The sequence below is a fragment of the Hyperolius riggenbachi genome, chromosome 11 (genome assembly GCF_040937935.1).
Source record: "Hyperolius riggenbachi isolate aHypRig1 chromosome 11, aHypRig1.pri, whole genome shotgun sequence".
NCBI classification, from domain to species: Eukaryota; Metazoa; Chordata; class Amphibia; order Anura; family Hyperoliidae; genus Hyperolius; species Hyperolius riggenbachi.
The window spans coordinates 125,317,669-125,342,427 of NC_090656.1; the positions used below are offsets into that span (position 1 = coordinate 125,317,669).

The 24,759-nt window shown below is 45.1% G+C and overlaps 1 protein-coding gene across 5 annotated transcripts in view; it reads left to right on the forward strand.

Moving 5' to 3' along the window:
* The window catches only part of CHID1 (chitinase domain containing 1), an 896,926-nt gene that overhangs the window by 54,891 nt on the left and 817,276 nt on the right, over nucleotides 1-24,759 (forward strand). For all 5 annotated transcript variants that reach the window (XM_068261168.1, XM_068261169.1, XM_068261166.1 and 2 more), the window contains 3 exons: nucleotides 5,190-5,318; nucleotides 11,569-11,718; nucleotides 24,221-24,353. In XM_068261168.1, coding sequence (XP_068117269.1) covers nucleotides 5,208-5,318; nucleotides 11,569-11,718; nucleotides 24,221-24,353 — 394 coding nt within the window. In that variant the 5' untranslated portion in view covers nucleotides 5,190-5,207. The remainder of the gene's footprint in view (nucleotides 1-5,189; nucleotides 5,319-11,568; nucleotides 11,719-24,220; nucleotides 24,354-24,759) is intronic.

Here is a 24,759-nt window from a genome sequence, read left to right on the forward strand (position 1 = left end):
CTGGTGACCGGATAGCCTTGCACATTAACATGGACCTTGATGGTGTGCTGCCTCCTGCTTTTCTTAACGCACTACTTCAGTGCGTTACCTCTAAATGCACCCGTTACCAGGTATAGGAAAGTAAACTTTTTATTGCCTGTATGCTTCACTTAGCCTACTTAATGCAACTGTAACACTGTGTTAATGTGCTTTACCACTTTTTTTTTTGTAATTTTGCATTACGACTTAAACGCTGCATCACAATACAACGTCCCACTGTGAACCTAGCCTGAAAATGGCTTCATAATGAACATTTATTTGACACAACGTCTGATTGTGAATTTAAATAATATTCTAAACACATTGATCAATAGTTTGTCTTTTAGATTGGCTAAAATCAATGGAAAGATAGATTGGCATTGTTGGTTCTTTGTTGTCATTCATAAAATAATTGTATGCTGTACTGTCAAGTGTAGCGGTCAGTCTTAAATCAAGGATATAAGGTATGTTTACAAGTTATAACCACAGATCAACGCGCTGCGATGATCAGACGATGGGTGAATTCACATGTGTGCATTGCCACCGTGGTGCGTCAATTTCAGTTGTAGAATGTGAGCTACCAGATACTGCGTGCATTACGACTTAAACGCTGCATCACAACACAACGTCCCACTGTGAACCTAGCCTGAAAATGGCTTCATAATGAACATTTATTTGACACAACGTCTGATTGTGAATTTAAATAATATTCTAAACACATTGATCAATAGTTTGTCTTTTAGATGGGCTAAAATCAATGGAAAGATAGATTGGCATTGTTGGTTCTTTGTTGTCATTCATAAAATAATTGTATGCTGTACTGTCAAGTGTAGCGGTCAGTCTTAAATCAAAGATATAAGGTATGTTTACAAGTTATAACCACAGATCAACGCGCTGCGATGATCAGACGATGGGTGAATTCACATGTGTGCATTGCCACCGTGGTGCGTCAATTTCAGTTGTAGAATATGAGCTACCAGATACTGCGTGCATCACACTTGCTTTAGAAATGAATAGTGATGTGGTACTGTGTGTTGCAACACATGCAATACGTCTATTTTTTTTAAATCTGTTGCAATGTGTCGAACTGGATTCAATGAGAATTTGGCCTGAAGCTTAGAAAACCTCAAATTTTGATTTGATATTTTTACCACTTTTATATAGTATGAGCGCTTACCTACACAATATGTACATAGTATTCAAAATCTATTGGCCATCATACTGCATGGAGGTGGTAAAATTGACCAGTCATTGGACAATCAAAATTGGATGTGTGAACCAGGCTTAAAGAGAGTCTGAAGCGAGAATAGATCTCGCTTCAGACCTCATAGCTAGCAGGGGCATGCGTGCCCCTGCTAAAACGCCGCTATAGCGCGGCTTAACGGGGGTCCCTGTCCCCCCAAACCCCCTCCGTGCAGCGGGGGAGCGCTTCCTGGTTGGGGCAGGGCTAACCGCCGCAGCCCTGCCCCATGCGCGTCTGTCAGACGCGTATCTCCGCCTCTCCCCCGCCCCTCTCAGTCTTCCTTCACTGAGAGGGGCGGGGGAGAGGCGGCGATGCGCGTCTGATAGACGCGACTGGAGGCAGGGCTGCAGCCGTTAGCCCTGCCTCCAGGAAGAAGAATACGAGCGACCATTTTCCGACCAACTTTTGCGGGGGTTGGGTTGGGGGTGAAGGGACCCCCGTTAAGCCGCGGGATAGCGGCGTTTTAGCAGGGGCACACGTGCCCCTGCTATATATAAGACCTGAAGCGAGATTTAGTCTCGCTTCAGTGTCTCTTTAAAGAGAACACAAGGCTGATTTTTTTTATTTTTTTAAAATCTTAACAGGACACAGAGGCATGTTCTGTGCACAATGACATGCCTCTGTGTCCTTCTGCTGCCGCCACCAGTCCCCCCCTGAGCATAGCACCAGGCTGGCGACAATCTGCTTGTCGCTAGCATGCTGTTTACCTGGCATGTATCAATTGCTGATCCTCCATTACATGCCCCCCCCCCTCTGCCCGCCTCCGCTAGCTTCTCCACTTCCTGGGGGTACTTCCTAGCACTTCCTTGGTCGTGGCTTGGCTTCCAATTGGAGGAAGCTAGCAGAGGTGGGGAGAGGCAGGGGGAGCCATGTAATGGAGGAGCAGTAATTGACACATGCCAGGTAAACAGCAGGCTAGCGACAAGCATATTGTCGCTGCTATTTTCAGGGGGGACTGGTGGTGGCAACAGAAGGACACAGAGGCATGTCATTGTGCAGAACATGCCTCTGTGTCCTGTTACGATTTAAAAAATCTGCCTCAGGTTCTCTTTAAAGTCCTACAAAAAGAGCAGCTAGTTTATTACTCAAGGTGTCAATACCATACCGTCTCCCCGGACCACTCGGATTGTCCGCTGGCTGTTCTGATAAATTAGCTCAGTCGCAGTCTATTGCACATGCGCAGCTTTGCCACATGCCCCCGTTGCACTCCCATGGCCAGGAGTGTTTAGCACCTGCGCAGTAGGCACGGAACGCTACTGGCCGTGGGAGTGCGATGGTGCTGGCGGCGCATCGGGGCACGCATGTGCAATGGAATGGGACTGTGCTAATGTACCAGGACAGCCAGCGAAGAATCCGAGTGGCCCGGGAAGATGGTGAAGGAGCCCACGGCCTGAAGGCTGCTGGAGGAAGCCCCAGGTAAGTATAAATGCTTTATACATCTTAGGTATACTTTAAACAGTGCCATATTACATCTACTTGGCCACGAGACCTGTATAATCCATATGTGTCAGTAATTAACAGGGCTGTGTAGTCGGAGTCTGAGCAATTTTGCGTACCCAGAGTCGGAGTTGGAGTCGTTGATTTCACAAACTGAGGAGTCAGGAGTCGGATAATTTTGTACAAAATCCACAGCCCTGGTAAGTATTAGACTAAGTAGTTGAGGAGTCAGAGCCATTTTGGGTACCCGGAGTTGGAGTTGGAGTTGGAGTCTGTGGTTCTATAAACTGAGGAGTTGGAGTCGGAAGATTTTTGTACCGACTCCACAGCCCTGGCAATTAAAGGGTTGACTTGAGGATACTGGCTTTCTGAATCTGATTATTCTGCTGTAGAGATTCTGTTAAGATCAAAAGTTAACACTCGTACAACAGCACGATTATCTGCCCTATTAATTTTCACATCGCTACTACCTGATAATGTGTATTCTTTAGGGGGGAAAGGTACTACTGTAACAATATATTCACACAGTGTTCCTAGCTGTCAGTAAATGTACAGGCATTCCATAAATAAAGTTATTTATTTTGAGTGTCCTTGTGATCCAGAAGTAACTCATAGGATCGATGAAAAGAAGCTCTCCATAGCAATGCTATTAAGGTCCCTAGGCTTAACCCCCTTGCCGTTCCAATTCTGACGGCAAGTGGGCGGCGCAGCACTTTGTTTTAATTTTTTTTTTTTAAATCATGTAGCGAGCCCAGGGCTCGCTACATGATAGCCGCTGAGCAGTGGCTTCCCCCCACCCACTCCGATTGCCTCCGGCGATCAGAGTAAGCAGGAAATCCCGTTCAGTACGGGATTTCCTGCTGGGCTTCCCCGGTCGCCATGGCGACGGGGTGGGATGACGTCAGAGGGAATCCTGATCCACCCCTCAGCGCTGCCTGGCACTGATTGGCCAGGCTGTGCAAGGGGTCTGGAGGGGAGGGGGCGCAGCGGGTAGCGTGAATCGGCGGCGAGCAACGGCGATCGTAATATCGGGATAACTGGCAAGGAGGTTAACACCCCCCCTCTAACGACAAGGCTCTTTTTTGCTCAGCTGGGCTGTGCAGTTTTTTCAGCCTCTTGCACAGCCCAGCTATGGAGCCCAGCGATCGGACTCTCCTCCTCCTTGTTTTGTCCCTAAAGTGACATGCCGCCGGAGGTGTCCGATCGCTGTATTCAGCCTGTATGAGGCTGTTTCTCCCTCCCTCCTCCCTACCCTTCCCTCCTCCCCTCCCTTCCCTCCTCCCCTCCGTGTTCTGTATGGAACATTACAGCGATCCATCCTGTTCCGCCTCTCATAGGCATCAGCCTATGAGAGCGCAGCGATCCTGGGCCAATCTGAGGCCGGGGATCGCCGATCTCGTACAGCACTGCTGGAGACTGCAGCGCTGTATGGATGTAAACAAAGGATTTCTTTCCCCTTTCATTTACAAACAGCCTGCTAGCCGCGATCTGCAGCTAGCAGGCTAATCACGGAGCTCTGCTCCGTGAACTGACAGGGAACGATCGCGCGTGCACGCGCCCATTCCCTGGGAAACTGCAGCTCCAGGACCTGGTGCCAATCGACGTTAGGCGGTCCTGGGGCTGCCTCCGCGGTCACTCCCATCAGATGACGCGGTCATTATGTAGTTAAGCAAGAGTCAATCTGAAGTGAGAGGGATATGGAGGCGGACATCTTTTTTCCCTTTTATACAATGCAAATTGCCAGGCTGTCCTTGTGATGCCACTAATAATTTTTCCCAAAGTCCGTGAACTAGCGTACATTTGAGGTGTTTCTTACAGAAGTAGGACTAGATTAGCCACATGCTTGTTTCAGATGTGTGAGTTACGCTATTGCAGCCAGAGAGATCAGCAATAGGTTCAGGCCACCAAAAGCCTTGGACCCCATTTGGTTGCTCCTCTGGTGGCTCTGCCTCTGTCACTCAACTACTCCACCCCGCTTGTTTTATTCTCCACTTTTTCCCCACAGGCATTATGTTAATGTAAAGTCTGCAACCTGGCAATAAAGTTCTCCCAAGATATCACGTCTATATAAAATACCCCCTGTTGGAACAAAGAGGAAGTACAAATGAAAGCTATGTCAAATTACTAGGGAGAAAAGGTTTCAGTAATAACTCGGGTGAGCGGTTACTAAAAATATACTATAGATTTTCTTTTCCTAACAAGTGCATATGGCAGTGCCTGCCCATGTTGAAAACTGCCTGCAATTTTCCATGACCTAGCTGATGAGTTTACAGAGAGTGTACTGGGACAAGTTCCTTGCTGTGCAGCACGCATTTCATGTCAAAGCAGAGGAGTGTCATAGCTTCCGAGTCACTGCTTGTAGAAAGGAAAGGGTTTGATGGTCAGATGTTGCCTTGAGCTTTGTGCCAGTCTCCCTCCCTCTCTTCAGTAGAAAAAATGAGGGCTCTGTTTAGGATGTGATTTGTCACTGTGGACTTTTCTTTTGTTGCAGTGCGTTATTTTTGAAAGGATGAGGCTGCTTTATCTTCTGTTCTCTCTGGTTGTTGCTTGCTATTTGGCCGATGCCACTTTATCAAAGACAGATTCAAAGAAACCTTCTGCAAAGACCATAGACACAAAGGTAAGGTGACAAATGATGGTGGTGGTGTACTTTTACTTTTTGTGGGCAAGTTATGTGCTGTCTGCTTTTATACCAAACACCTTCTTCATATGTGAAAACAAGAATGTACAGAGCTAAAAGTGTCCTCTGTAAATACACATTGTGGAAAAATATTACTGTCAAGGCTGCAATAAAATTATTATTTTTTTAATTTCTGAAGGTGCTCTACTCTCATCTTTCTTGGTAGGAGATCCTCCAGTGTCCTAATCTGATGTCATTGCACCCATTGCAGCACCAGTAGAGTATTGCACAGTGTTAGCCATCAGCTAAAGCTGGAAGTTTTGAATCCGGATTACACATACAGGCAGAAGGCACATGTAAATAGGCAGAGCCCCAAGCAGAAGTTGCATATGTGCCTGCAGAGACAGAGAAGAAGCAACAGCTCTAGCAAGGTTAAAGGTCTTGGAACTAGCTGTAGAAGAAGAAGGCGGCATCTATTAGCCTAGCCTAAAGTCTGCTGACAGCTGTCAGCCATATTCTCTCAGACTAAAAACACATAGTAAAAATAAAGAGAAAATCCTTCTTAGGATTTTTAATTTTGACTATGTCTATCTTGAAGCCAACCCTGACATCATTTTCTCCCTTACTCTCTCTGTGTATCATTGCCCACCCTCTTCCCAGTCTTCAGACACTCCCACCCAGTTCTGCAGTAGAAAGTGCATTGTCTCAGCATGAGAAATATTGGCCAATCAGAGAGGAACATAGGTGTGGGAGGGGAAACGGGAGGGACAGAGGCTTTAGCCAATCAGGCTCCATTTGTTAGATCTGAGGGGAAATTTAAGAAGAAAAATGAAAACCCAGCATGCCCTGCATTTCCTTTTGTGCGGCAGATGTCCCAAATAAGAGCACTATAAGGAATTTAGTAATAAGGGAAACTAGGGAATGATGCTTTATGTAGAGAAAAAGTAAGAGCATTTTTTTTTTTACTTTTGGATTGCCAGGTTAGCAACCTTATTACTTGTTTACCAGATAAAAATAAAGAATTGATTGTATGCCCGACAGTTACACTTCAAACAAACTTTTCAATTTGTTCTGAACCAGAACAATGAATATACTTCTCTACCTACAGCTGAAGACTCTGTACCTACTTGTTTAATGAGTAAACACACAGGCTGCATGCCATTGAAGCATGAAAATCAGTTTACCACTTTCTTTGAAGAATTCCTCTCTGCTGACCAACATTACTAGGCCAAGGGCACAAAACTGTGTACAGTGTCAGACCTTAAAGGACAACTGTAATGAGAAGAACATGGAGGCTGCCATATTTAGTTCATTTTAAATAATACCAGTTGCCTTGCAGCCCTACTGCTCTATTTGGCTGCAGTTGCAGCAGCATGTTAATCACACTTGAAACAAGCATGTGGCTAATCTTGTTAGATCTGACAATAATGTCAGAAACTCCTGATCTGTTGTGTGCTTGTTCAGTGTGTATGGCTAAAAGTATTACAGGTAGAGTACCAGCAGGATAGCCAGGCAACTGGTATTGTTTAAAAGGAAATACATATGGCAGCCGCCATATCCCTCTCCAGTTGCCCTTTAAAATAATTGTTTACGTAGCAAGCCTGTTTATGACTGTTTTATTGATTTATGCATTATGAAAATAATATGGACTTTTATATTTTCCTATCATAATGATATGGCAGCCTCCACATACCTCTCTCAGTTGCCCTTTAACAAGAAGAGATGACAAATATATTTCACAACCAATAGGGACAAATCCCATGCTCTGAAAACCACAGAGATCAAACACTCTCCTGGTTTTGAAATGGTGGAAGACTCATTAGGGATCTCCATTCAAGTATTGTTTTTTATTTTCTCTCTCCTTGTTTTACAGATACAGAGAACAGGTCTTCATATTTATAGTTTTTAAAGTTTAAATTATAAATAGATAGTGGTATCTACTGATACCAGGCAGGGAGTGTGCTGTCACAACAGCCTCTCTGAATGTTGTTCAACATTGTTTATATTTTTTGTAGCAGAATCTTCCAGTTCCCCTGCAGAATTTAGCTAGTTAGTTAGTATGTCCCAACTGTCACTCGCTACCAGGGCCAGGACACGGTTCTCCCCCCTCCCTTTCCTGAGCCTTAGCCAGACAATATCTAAATGATTCAGCAGCAGCATGCACATACATGACTCCTCAACAACAGTGCCTACTCACTGTTTTAAAGTATGGCTACATGTGCGAGTTGAGTCCTGTCTCCCTTTGGCAGAGCAGCAGACACTGAGAGGGATGTTCAGGAGAAGGGGCGGGGATTGTCCTCAGCAGCACTAGATTCTGGGTCGAGACATCCGCAAATGTGGCTTAAAATATACCATAGAGAAACGAAAACAAGTTTTGGATACCTGTTTCTCTACATCATCAGACATCTAGAGACTTGTGACTGACTCCCCCCCCCCCCCCCCCCCCCAGTCACAGCACCATCTGGTTCCAGTTGGAACAGGGTGTAAGCATTGTCTACACAGCAGACATGGCTGAGAGCATACTAGTCATGTGCAGTTGGGAAACATTCATGACCATGTATGCCCAATGCGCTCCTGGAGGTGGTTTTACACACAGCCATGTTGTAGTGGAAAGAATGGGTGCTACGGTGGCGGTAAGGCCAGATCCATGAAGGGGGCCCCAAAGTATCTGATGAAAAGTCTAACATTTTACTTTAAAGAAAACCTAAACTGAAAATTAAAAGTCAAAATAAACATACACAGGTCATACTTACTTCCCATGTAGTCTACTCCTCAATCTTTTTCTCCTCTCCCGCGTCCTGTTTGTCCACTGTGATCAAGGGAATTCTCCGTCCTCCATTTTGAAAATGGCCATTACTTCACAACAGCTTCCTGGTCAGCACACTGGCAAACTGTAACATCGCCCACTCGAGCAATAGGGAAACATGAACATTACCGGGCACATCAGTTGTACACTCAGCTATAACTGATAGCAACTGATATATTTCAGTTCTGACAAAATGTTGTCAGAACTGGATGGGATCATTGTCAGAAGAAAATGGTGAGCTTCTGAGAGGAACTGATGGCAAGGTAACTATTTAATGTTCATTTGAAGTTACCTCGTGTTTATTTTAAATAATTGTACTCAGTACAGGTTCCCTTTAAGAGCTTTAGAAGTTGACTTCCACAAGTGACGGAGCCCTCATAAGAACACATACCTGCTGCTACACTCATAGCAAGTCACTATGTGGACAACAGAGACTCACTGGGACACATTTGCTGCCTTTCCCAGATGCTACTCCTGGGTCCTGTGCTGTCCTGTCCACTTGACTGTGTATTTTTTGCACAGGAAAACTAAGAACCAATGTTATTCAGTTGGCTAGTGCACACTTGAATGTGTTTTTCCCATGCAGATAAAAACTGACAGCAGTGAAGCACTGCACAGATTTGAGTTAATTGGTGAGGTAATCCTTCTTACCTATGGAAAAGCTCTAAAAACATGCCTGTATGTTTTAAGTGCAAGTAAAGATACTTCGAATTCTACTTGGAGTCTTTTTTTCATTGAGTAAAACTGCCTATGGAGATTGCGGAATCATTGTGGAGACATAAGGTACATAAACATGTCGGATTTTTCAGCAGACTGTCTTTTGGATCAGACATTTGAACGACTTTTTCAGACTAGGACTTCTGGAATGTGCCTCGCACTTAAAGAGACACTGAAGCGAAAATAAAAATATGATATAGTGAATTGGTTGTGTACTATGAATAATTACTAGAAGATTAGCAGCAAAGAAAATATTCTCATATTTTTATTTTCAGGTATATAGTGTGTTTTCTAACATTGCATCATTCTATAATATGTGCAGATTACACAACATTCAGCATTCAAAATGAGTCTTTCAGAGCAGTCTGTGCACTAATGACCTCTCCTCTAGCAGAGGAAAAGTAAACAGTTAAGATAATAAAAGTCAGATAACAGCCCTCTCCAGACTAAACTTAGTCGGAGAGTAAAGGTGGCCATACACTGGCTCGATTCGCGGCCGTTTCGACAGCAGATTCGATCCTGGGATCGAATCTGCTGCCAATCGTTCGCGCTAAACGCACCCGCCGATCCGATTTCCTCCCGAAATTGGATCGGTCCGTCGATCGCGCCGTGCGGGAAATTACCCTCGATCGCCCGCGGGTAGGGAGCGCGTCGCTAGCGGCGGCCGATCCAATCAGGTATACATTACCTGACGCTGGCTCCCGGGCGTCTTCTCTGCATCTTCTCCGCGCTGCACCCGCTCCATCCCGGCGCTTCCTGTCACTGCAGTGACCAGGAAGTTCAAATAGAGGGCGCTCTATTTGAACTTCCTGGTCACGGAGTGACACAGGAAGCGCCGGGATGGAGCGGGTGCAGCGTGGAGAAGATGCGGAGAAGACGCCCGGGAGCCAGCGTCAGGTAATGTATGCGCGGGGGGGGGGGGGGGGGGGGGACAGGCGGCAGCGGCGGCTCCACAGATTGTGATCGGTTTCAGGCTGAAATCGATTTACAATCTGTTTGCAGTAAAGGCAGCCATACGATCCCTCTCTGATCAGATTGGATCAGATAGGGATCTGTCAGCTGGTCGATCTAATGGCAAATCGACCAGTGTATGGCTACCTTTAATGGCTTGTTTGCATTGAGATAACAACTGGAGTTTCTTAACTCTTCCTGTACTGGAAACAATTAGACTGATGTATCTGATCTTAATGTTTTATTTCTTAGCTGTACTACACATACAAATCATAATATCATAATTTTTTTTCCGCTTCAGTGTCTCTTTAAAGCAGAAATCGAGACAGAACCAAAAAACATATTCTAAACAGAAGATGAAAAATTCTCTCTAAAGGTGGCCACACACGATACAATAAAATGATCCGATTTTACAGCAATTCGATAAAAACGATTCGATCTCCCGAAAAAATTGAAAGCTTTTTTTTTTTCATTTGACTGAAAAATCCGATCGGATTTCCCGTTTGCTTCGATTTTTATCGATCCGGAATGCCAGATATATTTCTTCAATCTTTCTAAAGATTGTATCGTGTGTGTTTGTCAATTTATTAATATACACACCCTAGCAATTTTGTCATAGATATAGCTTTTATCATAATTGGGGAAAAATTGGGCATAGGTGTGCTGGTGTGTGGTACATTGGTCAGATATTTTTAAATGTTACAATCAGTCAGAAAAATGTATTGCAATTCCTTAATTGAACAGATATTAATTATTACTAAGCCAGCATACATGTAAAAAAGGCACCCGGTAGTGGAATATTGGTAAAATTACCAATATTCTACTTCTTCCAATATTTATCAATATTCTACTACTCCATTCTGAATTAAAACATTGGTATTCTTTACCAATCTTTTACTTTACCCTAACTTAACCTTTAATATGATCTACTGTCACACAGAACCCTCCCTCTACCCATGCCTAGCCGTGAGATTTCCCCAGATGGTGCCTAACGTTGAACCCTCCTGGTGGCATCTAACCTTAAAGAGAAACTCCGACCAAAAATTGAACTTTATCCCAATCAGTAGCCGATACCCCTTTTTACATGAGAAATCTATTCCTTTTCACAAACAGACCATCAGGGGGCACTGTATGACTGATATTGCGGTGAAACCCCTCCCACAAGTAACCCCTCCCACAAGAAAAGTTCGAACTTTTGTGGTAAATAGCTGTTTACAGCTGTTTCCAACTGCCAAAAACCATGCAGCAGCTATATCACCTGCCAACAGTAAAATGTTCACTGGAGTTCCTCTTTAACTCCCCCCCCCCATGGTGCCTAACCATAACCCTCCCCCTCAGTTGCCTAAGCTTAACCCCCTGCCAAACCCCCCCCCCCCCCCCCGTAGTGCCTAGCCTTAACTCCGAAGAACCTCCCTCCACCCCTAACCTCTATTTGTGCAGCCATAGGGGGCAATGTTAAAATCCATGATTATTGCTAAAAAACAGTAATTACTGGCCACCGAGGCCACCCACTATGCAAACTGTGGCTACATTGAAGACACTGATCATGGCTTTTAAACATTTCCGCTCATGGCGGTGCCATTTTTAACAGTGCTTCATGACACCAAGCCTATATTGCGGCTAAAGAATTAAGGTAAAAGATAATTGCCATTCAGTGACAAAATGGCTGTTGTTAGTGATGATATGTTGTATTGTACAATAAAACCATTAAAATGTAAAAGCTTTTTTCAGATCTCTGATCTCAAAAGCAGTATATGTTCTGCCTTTGTGCTGTAGGCCTACTTGTCTGATGTACCTGTCCAGGACCGAGGGTTGGTCACCACTGATGTTAAAGCCAAAGATGTTGTTCTCGATCACCAGAACTACTGTGCCAAAAAGGTGAAGGAGCGCCATATTTCTGGTGATGTCCTGGGATATGTTACACCAGTAAGTCAGTTTCTGTTTCTAATAATTCATTTTACTATGTTTCATGTGTTATTCCAATAGCCTTTATATTTATTTATTTAGTTAGTTATGTTTTCTATGTAAATGGCAATATTTAAAAAAAAAATTCTGACAGTGTTTGGGAATAAAAGGCACAGACTAACCAGCAAGCTCATGGTGACCCAGAACTCATTGGGGTGTGTGGGAATAAGCAAAGAGAGATCTCGGCACAGAATGGTCATCGTTGCACTTTAAATCTACGCTTATATGGTTACTTTGGTAGTTCTGGCAGAGGGTGAGGGCATATTTTGACTTTTGCATCTGAATTTTGCAATTTTGAGTCAAAAGCTGGAATTTTAAAATATACAGAATTTTGACTTTTTCCAAACACTGGGGAAAAAATATATTGGCAGATGTGTGGTTTTTTTTGTTTGGTTTTACTGGATGAAACTTGGTGTAGCTTGTACTTGCACATTGCACTCTTTAGTTGGGAAACTTTTCCAACTCCTTACTATTTACATAGTGACATTATAAGTTTGGCATTGCATTGTTTGGAGGGAAGTAAAATACTTAAAGAATTCATTTGTTTTTATGGTCTTTTTTTGAATTTTATACCTTTTTATATCTGTGTGGTGCAACCCTATACATTCCTAGTTTTCTTATAACCATTTCTTCTTGAGATAACATTATGCAGAAGCCGTCCAAACTCCTCCTTATCTTCTCCTCCAGAAAAAGTCAGGTTCACCCAGTGTGCACAGATCACCTGACCTCACTTTACACTTCACATTTTAAAAAGGCACTATGGCGATTTTAATAAGAAAAAAAGTGTGTGTGTGTGTATATATAGATCTATAAAACATGGTAGACTAGTATGATTCACTATTACAAACAACAAAACCACCAGCAGTCATTTTTAATCATCTAATTTTTATTGAAAAGAGGGGGGTCAAGAAGGAGGACAATGGCAAAGGGCGTTGATCTCTCAGGAACATTCTTGCTCATCCTTGGTGAACTGCTCTGACTGGTAAGGGTAACGGAGCCAGAAGACTGAGAGAGGAGTCTACAGCCCCTTATTTTATAATATATAACTGTGTGCATTGCTAACTAATGGAAATATAATGGGAGACTAAACTAGGATTGCCCACCTTTGTGATAATGATAATTTCAGGGTTTGCTGAACACTACAACTTTTCATTAGATGTTCATCCTTTGTGTATGGGAAGCTCTATGTGATGATATAGTTAAGCAATTATTAAGATCTCGAGCACTCAAGCGTGCGCAGTACAGAGCCGCTGGTCTTCGGGAGCCTGAACGCTTCCAAAGCGGGAGAATCAAATGGAGGAGCCTGCGGGGGAACGGGAAGGTTCTATTGGATCCAGAGCCTTCTCTCTCCTTAGATGAGTATCCATTTTTTTATTTATAGTCACTTCAGACTCGCTTTAAAAGTAAATATCACTAGTTTTTTTGGAGAGAGCAACTAGGTTTGCAAAAAATGTAAATGCCCTAAGCTAAACACTACGAAGTGCAGCAGCACCTTGTTGAAACAAGTATTCAAGCTCTCGCTTATATTAGAAATAGAAAAAGACTATGTCTGTATATTATCCCAGCAGCCCTGGATGCACAAGTCTGCTAAACATTAAGGCCTAGTTCACATTAGGCAACGTATATAGCTGTGTGCTCGTGGCGCAAGCGCACCCGATAGCAAGCCATACGCGCTGCGTTGAGCTGCTGATCCCATTCATTACAGTAAACGGGATCAGTGATGCGCTTTGCCATAAATGCGTGCGCAGCGCACATAGTATTAACGTCAGAAGTGCTCTCTCTGCATTTCTGATGTTCTTGCTGATCACATACCATATGCGCTGCCGAAATGCGCATGTGAACAAGCCTTAAATGTTTCAAATTGTGTACAAGCTTTTTAAGGCTGAACTTGCTTTTGAAGATTATGAAGCTGCAGTTGGTTAAAAAATGTGCTCTGTGGAAAGTCCAGCAGATGTCAGTGTTGTCCTACTTAAAGTCTGATGATTTTTTTTTCTTTTATTATTTCATGGGCAACTAGAACAAATATTCCTTTCTGGCTTGAAAAAGGCAGGTAACCTCAATTAGCAGATCCTCTATGTATTGGAAAAGTTGGACTGACTAGTCTGTGAAAAATACAGCATCATTTCCAAAACAATAGTTTAATAAACTGATGCTCAAAGTTGCTTAACTGTTTGAGGACCACAGGCTTACACCCCCTAGTGAACAGGCCATTTTTTTTTTTACAATTCAGCACACTGCAGCTGTAACAGTGCTGCACAGCCATACAACTTCGCACACACATTAATCTTGCCTCCTTTTCATGCCACCACAACGTTGTTGTTTTTTTAATGAAATTGTTGGGGTGTTTTTTGTTTTTTTTTTTTAGTTTTTTTTTTTTTACAATTATCCCTCTCTCCCTCCCCCTGAGATCCAGTAACAGCAATCGCCTCTCATAGGCATCAGACTTTAAGAAATACAATGAGTCCCTAAGAACTTATATAGAGAAATTACAAGACAATATCAAAAGAACTAAACTACAGAAATTTCAAAGGGAACGGGAGAGATGGGACGAATATATTATCTTTGATCCCAGAACTACACAGGGGAGGAAGGGGAGATCTAGAAGCCACAGGAGAAGGGGTCCCAGGAAATCACAGAGTGAACCCGACAGCCCAGCAGGATCTCCCAGCAGTGTCAAAGCTGTTTCCTTTGTGAGTCGTAAAGACCCAAAGAAAGGGAATAATCAATGACCCACAGCCAAAAATAATAAGACCAAAAAGAACAGCAAACAAAGTATGGACACACCAAAATCATGTTACTCAAAAAACGGGAAGGATGTGCAGACCTCGGACTCGAGCGGGGAGAAGGACATCAGGCTGACGCAGAGCCGGTCCAGCCGCCAGCAGTCATCGGGCCATTCCGAGGCAAAATGACACAAAATATCATAAACTTATCAGGTTTTGCTCTTGAACCCAGACATGTTAGTCTCCTAGAGAAGGGACTTAGTTTTGTCCCCACTGCCTTGGGCGATGAATTTACAGCCTAAAAGAACATTGTGCTTTTTCTGAGGAGACTGTTGTTAAACTCATGTTTGGTGACTTATGTGAGCAATCTCTGATTGTCAAAGATCCTATTTCCCTCTCTATATGTGACAGGAGGGCAATAGTGGAACTTGAATCTCTTAAGGATGAGCTTAGTGACTGCTTGGCAGAGGACGATGAGCCCTGTGATAGTGCCGCACCCTCCTTCACAAACCTCAAACTGAAGTCAAAGTTTATGCCCTCGATCTCCTCTAATAAATATGTCTCTGTGTTTTTGGAGCTCGTTGAAAAAGACCTCAGGAAGGTCAATTGAAGCATTGCCCCCCCCTGTCCAAAATGTTTCTGCGGCCGAGAGAGCTGCGTTACAAGATTTACAAAATGCTCCTCAACTTGTGATTAAGCCGAGTGACAAGGGGGGCGGTGTTGTCCTTATGAGAGAGGATGACTATTTTGGAGAGATTAAACGTCAGCTCTCAGACACAGAGACATATAGAGAATTGAAATATAATCCTTTTGAGGTCATCAAAAAGAGCCTGAACTCGCAGCTGGGCTCTGGGTACGAGCAGAGGGTCCTGACCAAGGAAGAGTGGGAATAGCTTGTGGATTCTGAATACACAGTTCCCACTATTTATGTATTACCTAAAGTTCACAAAAGTTTGATTGAGCCCCCTGGCAGTCCCATTCTATCAGCAGTTAATGGTCCCTTGGAGAGAGTAAGAAAATTTGTCGATCATAAATTGAAGGACTTAGTTGTCCACCTCCCTTCTTTTATGCGAGACACCACAGAGGTTCTTTGCGTGATTGAGGGGGTTGTGGTGCCCCACAGCTCCCTCCTCGTGGGGATCAACGTGGAGTCGTACACGGCGATCCCACATGAGAAGGGGGTCGGGACCACACACGTCTACCTTCGAGATGCATTCCCTGGGTACCGATGCCACAATAACTTTGTAGCAGAACTTTTGAAGTCCATCTTGGGATTTAACTGTTCTCTTTTTGGTGGATTTTTTTACCATCAGATACGTGGCACATCCATGGGGGCGGTGTGTGCTCCTGCCTATGCAAATTTACATCTGGGCTTTTGGGAGCGTAAGGTGGTTTATCGACATCTGCTTTGGCAGGAGCGTGCCTTCCTGTGCAAGATATATTGATGACATCTTGATGGTTTGGACAGGGATTATGGAGGAACTCCAGTCATTCCTTGGTGATATGAATAATAACCCATTTAATATTAAACTTACCTATGTTGTGAGTGAGGTGGGTTTGAATTTCTTAAATCTCCAGGTGAATATAGTGGACGGTACACTGGTTTCCTCCATCTTTAGAAAGCCAACAGCTGGCAATACAGTCCTGCACGCCACAAGTTGCCGTCCTCAGTGCCAGATAATATCAATCCCTATTGGTGAATTCCAACGCCTGCGGAGAAATTGTGGCTCTGATGAATCCTTCGCCAGAGAATCTAGGGACATGTATGTCCGCTTTAGAGAAAGAGGGTACCCTCATAAGGTCCTGAAAAAAGCCCTTAAGAGGGCGTGGTCCTTAGATAGGGAGCACTTGCTCTACAGGGGGAACAGACGAAAGTCATGTCCTAAAAAAGCTGAGAAGGAGGCTATTTTGAGAATTCCCACGCCCTATGGCAGTCACTGGGGGTCGCTTAGGGAAATTTTGACACGCCATTGGCCGGTACTTGTGGCCTCGAAAGAAATAAAAACCTTAGTTGGTGATTACCCTCATTTAACTGCAAAGGAGCAATATCTTTGAAAAACCAACTGGTTCAAAGTTAAATTAAAACGAAGTTCCACAACTACCTGGCTTGGTAGGGCCACCCCTAATGGCTTGTACCGGTGTGGGAATTTTCAAGTATGCCCATTAGTTGACCGTACCAGAGAATTCAGTGATTTCCTTGGTTGGAGATCCTATCAGATTGAGTCCTTCATTAATTGTGCCACTGAGGGGGTTGTGTATATGCTCACCTGTCCCTGCGGCATGCACTATATAGGGAAGACGACACGTCCCTTGCGGGCGAGGATAGGTGAGCATATGCGGAATGCAAAGGATGAGGAATACACAACCCCCTTGGCGCAACATTACAAGGATTTTCATGGGGGCAGTCTTGTGGGGTCTAAGGTTAAGGGTATCTACAAGTTGAATATCTCCTCACGTGGGGGTGACTTTGATAGGATTCTGAAGCAGAAGGAGTGTGGCTGGATATTTAAACTTTGCACTTTGATTCCATATGGACACAATGCGGACTTTGGTCTTCAATTTTTTTTGTAAATAAGCCCTGCTGATAACCCCTCTTTATCTGCCATACCTCTATCTGCCTTTGGATATGCTTTTGACCTTTGCCCCCATGCTGCTCTCCTACGTGAAACCTTTAGGTCCCGCAAAGGTCCTTCAACCAGTGACCTAATCAAAAGATGGCATGCAGTTGCATGGAATTTAACTGCTGTGCGACCACTCTGTGCTGTGACTCCATTCCGTGATGTGCCTTTCCTTGATGATATGAGTGACTTTTATTATTCATTTTTATTTATTCTTAACTACCTGCGGACCGAGCGAGTATGAATCTACGGCTGGCAGGGGGCGCTGCGGTCCTGACCGGACGTAAACTCCACGTCCCATTGACCGCGCGCCCCCGTCGCTCGGTCCGCTCTGCCCCCACCACAATGTGATGCCCTGCCGCCTCTATGACGGCAGAGCACTGTGAGCTGGGCAGGAGCCGTTTTCATTGGCTCCTGGCCCTGTCATTCATGTAAGCCGTTCCCATTGGCTTACGTGGAATGACAGGGTCAGGAGCCAATGAAAGCGGCTCCTGACCGGCGCACAGCGCTCTGCCGTCATAGCGATGGCAGAGAGAGCAGCCTGCGGCAGGGACAGAGCGGCGTGTCCGGCGGGAGCGACGGTAACTTGCGGCAATTCGTTGGGAAGCGGTGGTTTGCTGGACCAGCACCCTCTGGTCCTTAAGGAGGCAGAGGGTGCTGGTCCAGAAAGGGTTAAGTTTGGCCTGTGCGATCCAGTTCTTTGAATGAAATTATGACATCCTGCTGACCTGCCTTTTTGGGGCGGGATCTTGAGAGCTAACAGCTTAAAGGAGAACTGTAGTGAGAGGTATATGGAGGCTGCCATATTTATTTCCTTTTAAGCAATACCAGTTGCCTGGCAGCCCTGCTGATCTTTTTGGCTGAAGTAATGGCTGAATCACACCAGAAACAAGCATGCAGCTAATCTTGTCATATCTGTCAAAATTGTCAGAAAAACCTGATCGGCTGCATGCTTGTTCAGGGGCTATGGCTGAAAGTATTAAAGGCAGAGGATCAGCAGGACAGCCAGGCAACTGGTATTGCTTAAATGGAAATAAATATGGCAGACTCCATACACCTCTCACTACGGTTCTCCTTTAAATGCATTTACATAAGACTCACTAGCCACACCCTGAGGAAGTGCACATGCGTGAAACCGGTCGGTGGGCGGAGCCGTGAGACTCTACGTCACATACACTTGATACAGTGTGTGATTGCTGGCACTACGGTGGTGCTTCTGCCAGAGACACGCCGGCATCCTTAGCTGGCCTTAGCTGTGGGACCGAGTGATGCCGGATCTTTACATTACCACCATCCACCTAGAATACACACCTGTGGATTGTGAGAAGTTGGTGGATGGACTGCAACTTACTAAGGCGGTGCGTGCATAAAGAAAGCCTGAAAGACTAAATCATGAGGCAGGTAATTATCTGCTGAGCTGATGCAGACATTGTTTGATAAGCTTTGCTTTTGACAGTTCATCCTGAACTTTACTCCCTGCACCCCGCTTCCTGACACGCTTTATCCCGCCAAGCTACTCCCCCTTCTTGCCTCACTCTCCTGCTTGTATGCTCAACATTGGAGACAAGTCTGCGAATGGGACTACTTTAACGCCTGTGTTACTTCCCTAGGTCCAGTCCTTGGGACCTTTGCACCTGCTAAACCATTTGAGTGAGCGAAGTGTGGTTACACTTGTGACCGGTGGACTTTTGGCTAGTTATCTCCCAGGCACCACTTGCACTATTAGCCAGTGAATCCCCTCATGTTTGTGACGTTACATTATTAGGTCTCCACTCCAGGGGCTTTTAGATTTTTATGGTTGTGGGTGGGTGGGTTTATATTGGCTGATTGACATCCAGTTTCATACATATTTACAATTTTGTATAATAAAGTGAATTTCTTTTTGCACCAATTTCTATTCTTCTTGTGAAGTTTTTGGTCAAGCTATCACTTATTTGCACTTCTCCCCCCCCCCCCTCTTTTTTTGATCAGCCTATGAGAGGGATCGTTGTGTGAGCCTCTCTGGGAACAACTCTGTGACAGAGCTGCTGGCAGGCTGTTTACAGAGTTGAGCTCCGTAACTCAGCGGTGATGCGCGTGTGATCCCCGATAATCTTCACCCCCAGGACTTGACGTCTATCTGCATTAGGCAGTCCTGGGGGAGCCACTCTGCAGCCGCCGATTGGCGTTAGGCGGTCGTAGAATGGTTAAATATCATAAGGTCTTTAAAGGATTTTATGAGCGAAAAAATAATTAAAGGGATGCTATATTGCTAATCATTTAGTTTTATTTTTTGCGACTTACAGACATTTTTATATTTTTTAACCATTTTTGTAAAACTGTAGTTTCTTCTTTGTAAAGAGTAATGATTTGTGCATTGATGAGCCCTTGTCTGAATTTCGGAACACTTAATGAACACAGAATCCCCATAAGATCTGACAGCCCACTGAAAGTCATTGAGCTGTTTCCACCTAATGTTGACTTTTGGACACATTGGTGTACATAAAAAACAATTGCTGCAGTGTGTTTTGGACGATGAGTTTAGTCCTCCATAGATGGACATAGCGCCCCCCCATGCGCACACATCTCAGAGATGTACATGTGCGAAACGCCACAATGCACCCAGACTCGCCAGCCCCTATTGGAAACTAGCCATATTTCTTCTTTCCTTTTCTTTGAAATGTTTTTTTTTCTCCCTGCTTTTAATGGCACATTCAAGAGAACTGGAAGTGGTTTTTACTAAAGATAATAGGACACAGAGGCATTTTTTCTGCACAATGACATGCCTCTGTGTCCTCCTGGTGCCGTTGCCAATCCCCCCTGGGCTCTGCTGTCCCCCTGAAAATAGCGCCAGGCTAGCGACAATCTGCTTGTTGCTAGCCTGCTATTTACCTGGCATTTGTCAATCTCTGCACCTCCGCATCCCCCGCATTGTCTCCCCCATCTTTTCCATTGGATTGCTGAAAGCTTCCTCAAATCGGAAGCTAAGCCATGACCCGGAAGTACTTCCTGGGTCGCGACTTAGCTTCTGATTGGATGAAGCTTACAGAGGCGGGAGGCAATGCAGTGGAGGCGGCGGGAGAGACAATGCGGGGGATGCGGAGGTGCAGAAATTGACAAATGCCAGGTAAATAGCATGCTAGCGACAAGCAGCTTGTCACTAGCCTGGTGCTGTTTTCAGGGAGGGACTGGTCATTGTGCAGAGAACATGCCTCTGTGTCCTCTTATCTTTAGGAAAAACAACCCCCGGGTCTCTTTAACCTTTTCGGGACCGGCCGCCTACCCCCCCTTAAGGACCAGGCATTTTGCGCGGGAGGGGGGTGCGCGTTTGGGGGGGGGGGGGGTCAGGCGGCCAGATCCTGTCTTTGGCTGGCTGGATTTGTCCCCCCCCCCCATGGTGGCCTGTGCCCCCCCCCCTTCTGCCAGCAGCCTTCACTCACCTTCCAGGCTCCAGCGATGAGCCGCACGGGACCCTCTTCTCCGGCCGGCATCTCCATTCTGTCTAACGATCAGTTCTGGGTCGCGGCTTGATGACGTCTTCTAACCGGGACCCGGAGCTGACGTCAGACGGAGCGGAGATGCCGGCCAGAGCGGAGGGGGGCGCCGATCGTCGCGGGAATGGCAGGCAGGTGAGTGGATCCTCTTCTCTTCCCCCCTGCCGCCGCAGCTGTCAAACTGATCACTACGATCGGACAGCGATCGTAGTGATCACGTGATCAGCAGCCATACGCCATACCCCTCCTGGTGCGCACGATCGCGTCAGGAGCGGAAACTGCGGGCCGGTGTAGATCCTACGCCGCATCAGGCTAGAACAGCCACAAGTGCGGCGTAAGATCTCATTCACGCCGTCCCGAAAAGGTTAAAGAACAGGCATTTTTGCTGGATTACAAAGGCATAGCCTCTTTTCCATCTGTCCATTGGAAAGAGGCCTTAGGTCACACGTATACTATGTTTTCATGGCTGAGACCTTCAAAGGGAACTTGAGAGGTATATGGAGACTGCCATATGTATTTCCTTTTAACCACTTAAGGACTGGTATATAAAACCCCCTTAGGAGCATTTTGTGGTTTTTTTTTTGGTGTCGCCAATTTAGATAGCCAGGCAGTGGTATCTCCAGTATAGATAGCCGGGCATGGGTGTCTACAGTGTAGATAGATGTCCCCAGTATGGGTAGCAGCCATTACTCACCTCCCCAGATCCAGTGAATAACCGTTCTCCCCACTTCCTCTCTTCCCAACATCCAGCCTTGCACTGACTTGATGACGTCATCAAGCTGGGACCCGACACTAGAGGCAGAGCGAGGCTGGATGTCGGTAGAGCCAAGGGGGAGTGGCGATCGCCGGAGGAAAGTCAGGAGAGTTGAGTAGGTCCTCTTCTGTTCTTCTGCCACCGCCGCTGCTACGATCGGCAGCGAGCCATGGCTTCTGATCAGTGAGGGGAGATGTCAGCTTTCATATGACAGCTGAATCTCCCCATTCAGGTGCAAGCGAACGCGGAGGGACTAAATGGACATTACAGTTATGTCCTGTCAGCAGTATACGGGCGCACAGAGGACGTAACTGTAATTTTCTTTGGTCCCAAAGGAATTAAACAATACCAGTTGCCTGGCAGCCCTGCTGATCATACCATCATCAGTAGTATCTAAATCATAAGTCCTCCACTGTGCATCACAGGGTGAATATTCCTTTAACTCCTGAGGTCCTGCAGTATTCAAATTTATGCACCTGCAAAACCAGGCTAGCAATGGTGTATTACCTCAGTAGTAAAATACCACCACCACCATTTCACCATGTTATAACGTGGTAATACATTTCAGTGCCTTGGTGAGGGGGATCACCACACATAACTCCCCTGCTCACCAGATATCTGTATAATTGTATAATCAAGCTTTGTATATGGTGCATGCAGGTGCATCCATTTGAATACTGCAAGACTTGAGGAGTTATAGGAATATTCACCAGGGCCGTTTTTTGGGCAGGGCGGCTGCCCTGGGTGAAGACCGGCAAGTAGAAGAAGGTGGGCGCAGGCAGAAGGACATAACTGCTAGAAAGCTGGTGACGCTGGTGACGCGTGGTGCAGCCAAATGGAAGAAGAAAGATTACCAGCGCAATCACCTTCCTGCGTCCTACGTCAAGTCATCATCATGTCACCATCGCGTGATGACACCTGATGTCCTGTAGCGGTCCTGCAAGCTGTCAGTGCACGGCACCCATGGAGGAGTCGGCATTCCAGGCTCTCTTTGCCTGTGTGTTTTCTTGGTCCTGCTTCCTCCTGGATGAGCACTGGTCACTAGTAAGTAGGCAGATCTACTTGTGACCTGTGGCTGTGTGACTGTCCCTAAAGAGTAAGGGTTTGCGTGTCCACGGGGTGAGGGGGAAGGGGGGCACAATTTTTACACCCTCGCCCTGGGTGCAATTTAGCCTAGAAACTGCCCTGATATTCACTATCTGTTTTGCAATGGAGGACTTATGGGTTAATCCTTGTTATTTGGTTTTGAACTACAGTGCACCCATAATGAAACTGTGAACTGAATCTAAATTGTTCATTTGCAGCTGAAAGGGTGTGGAGGACTGTTACTGCATGAGGTTAGTGATGCAGGAATTTGAATTTTTTAGTATCTAAATCACACACCTGAAAAAAAGCATGCAGCTCCTAATAAGCTATTTTTTTTATTAGAAACATCTGATCTGCTTGCTTGTTCAGGATCTATTGCTAAGAGTAGTGGAAGAAGAGGATCATCAGGATAGCCAGGCTACTGGTATTGTTACCTTGCTGATTGAAATCTATGTCGTGTTTTGAGGTCTGCCAGGGCGTATATTTCAATCCACCGATGCTGCGCGTTCTCGCCGCTTTCGTCGCTCCTGCCGATCTCGCCGCTTTCTCCCCGCCGTAGCTCACTCGCTCTGCCGAGTGGGTCAGGAGCTGATTTAATTGGCTCCTGACCCTGTCTATCAATGTAAGTGGCTCCCATTGGCTAACATTGATAGACAGGGTCAGGAGCCAATGAAAGCGGCTCCTGACCGGCTCACAGGAACTCTGCCATCATAGAGACGGCGGAGTGTGTGGCCCAGGATCCCGGCCGCGCGGTGATTCGTTAGTATTTGTCACTATTCCGCCGTTTCTTGTAATATTGGTCTGTGATCCTTAAAGAGAAACTCCAATCTAGAATTGAACTTTATCCCAATCAGTAGCAGATACCCTCTTTTACATGAGAAATATAATGATTTTCACAAACAGACCATCAGGGGGCGCTGTATGACTGATTTTGTGCTGAGACCACTCCCACAAGAAGCTCTGAGTACCGCGGTACTCTGGGCAAACTGCCACAATGTAACAATGTTCACAGACAGGAATTAGCTGTTTACAGCTGTCTCTAACAGCCAAAACAGCTAGGAGCAGCTACATAACCTGCCCACAGTAAAAATGTCACCATGTAATAAATGTCACAATGTAAATCGGGGAGAGGAAAGATTTTACAATGAGCAAACACTGACTAAATCATTTATACATTATTATGGTAAAAAATGAAGCACTTTTTTACTACATTATTTTCACTGGAGTTCCTCTTTAAGGGGGCAGAGCCCGCTGGTACTTAAGTGCTTAAAAGGGAATAAATATGGCAGCCTCCGTATAACTCTCACTTCAGGTTCTCTTTAACAGCTTCTTTGACCAAGTGTCTTTTAGCATGTGTACCTAGTTTTAAGTGACACACTCTTCTATTCACAAACCCTTACACTATTACTAGGTGGAGGTGATGGGGGACCTCCCAAAAGCCGAAACGTTTATCTGCAATACATGATGGGTATTTCTGATGCTAAGAAAATAACAGAAACATAATTTCCAAAGCGCTCTTCTCCATGGGACTCATGTAAAACAAATATGACAAAAAAGCACTATACAGTACATCCCTTTCAAGTGAGTGAGCAGCAAAAGAGAATCAAAAACACTATGTTCTTTCAGAAAAAAAAACACCCAAAAACTTTATAGTGTCAGCCGGGTATCTAATTTACTTGCGTCCTGTAGAAAAATGGGTTTGAGACAAAATTGAAATCCACAATTTTGTGCACACATAGCACAAATTATATGACAACACTTTGTCTGGAATTCTAACATGTCACCCATTACTTTTTATTCTCTCTACAGTGGAATGGTCATGGATACGATGTGGCAAAAATATTTGCATCCAAATTTACTCAGATTTCTCCAGTGTGGCTACAGATTAAAAGAAAAGGCAAACAATCCTATCAGATGACTGGACTGCATGACGCAGACCAAGGTATGCTTTATCGGCGAGCTTTATGTCTATCTCCTTATGCAGACCTTATAGAATGCAATGTGATGCAAGCATACACCATACAATTTGTGGTAGATCAGGCTAATAATATCTTCCGGAAAACTCATTGCTCACCTGGTCGGCAACTTTGCTCCAGTAGATATTAAACAGTATTTCAGTAGAAATCTTGCCTGATATTAGTCGCACTGCTCAAAGGCATAACAACAAACCATGGGGCTTCACATGTCCCTCCCCGATCATATGTATAAAGTGCAGCCATCATAACCCACCCATAACAGGTGCAGTGTTCTCCCCAGAATTTTTTTCCAGCCGGGTGACATGAAAAAGTAGCCGGGTGGGGTGAGAAGGGGAATGCAGGGCTGGTGCAACTCTATCTACAGCATAAGAA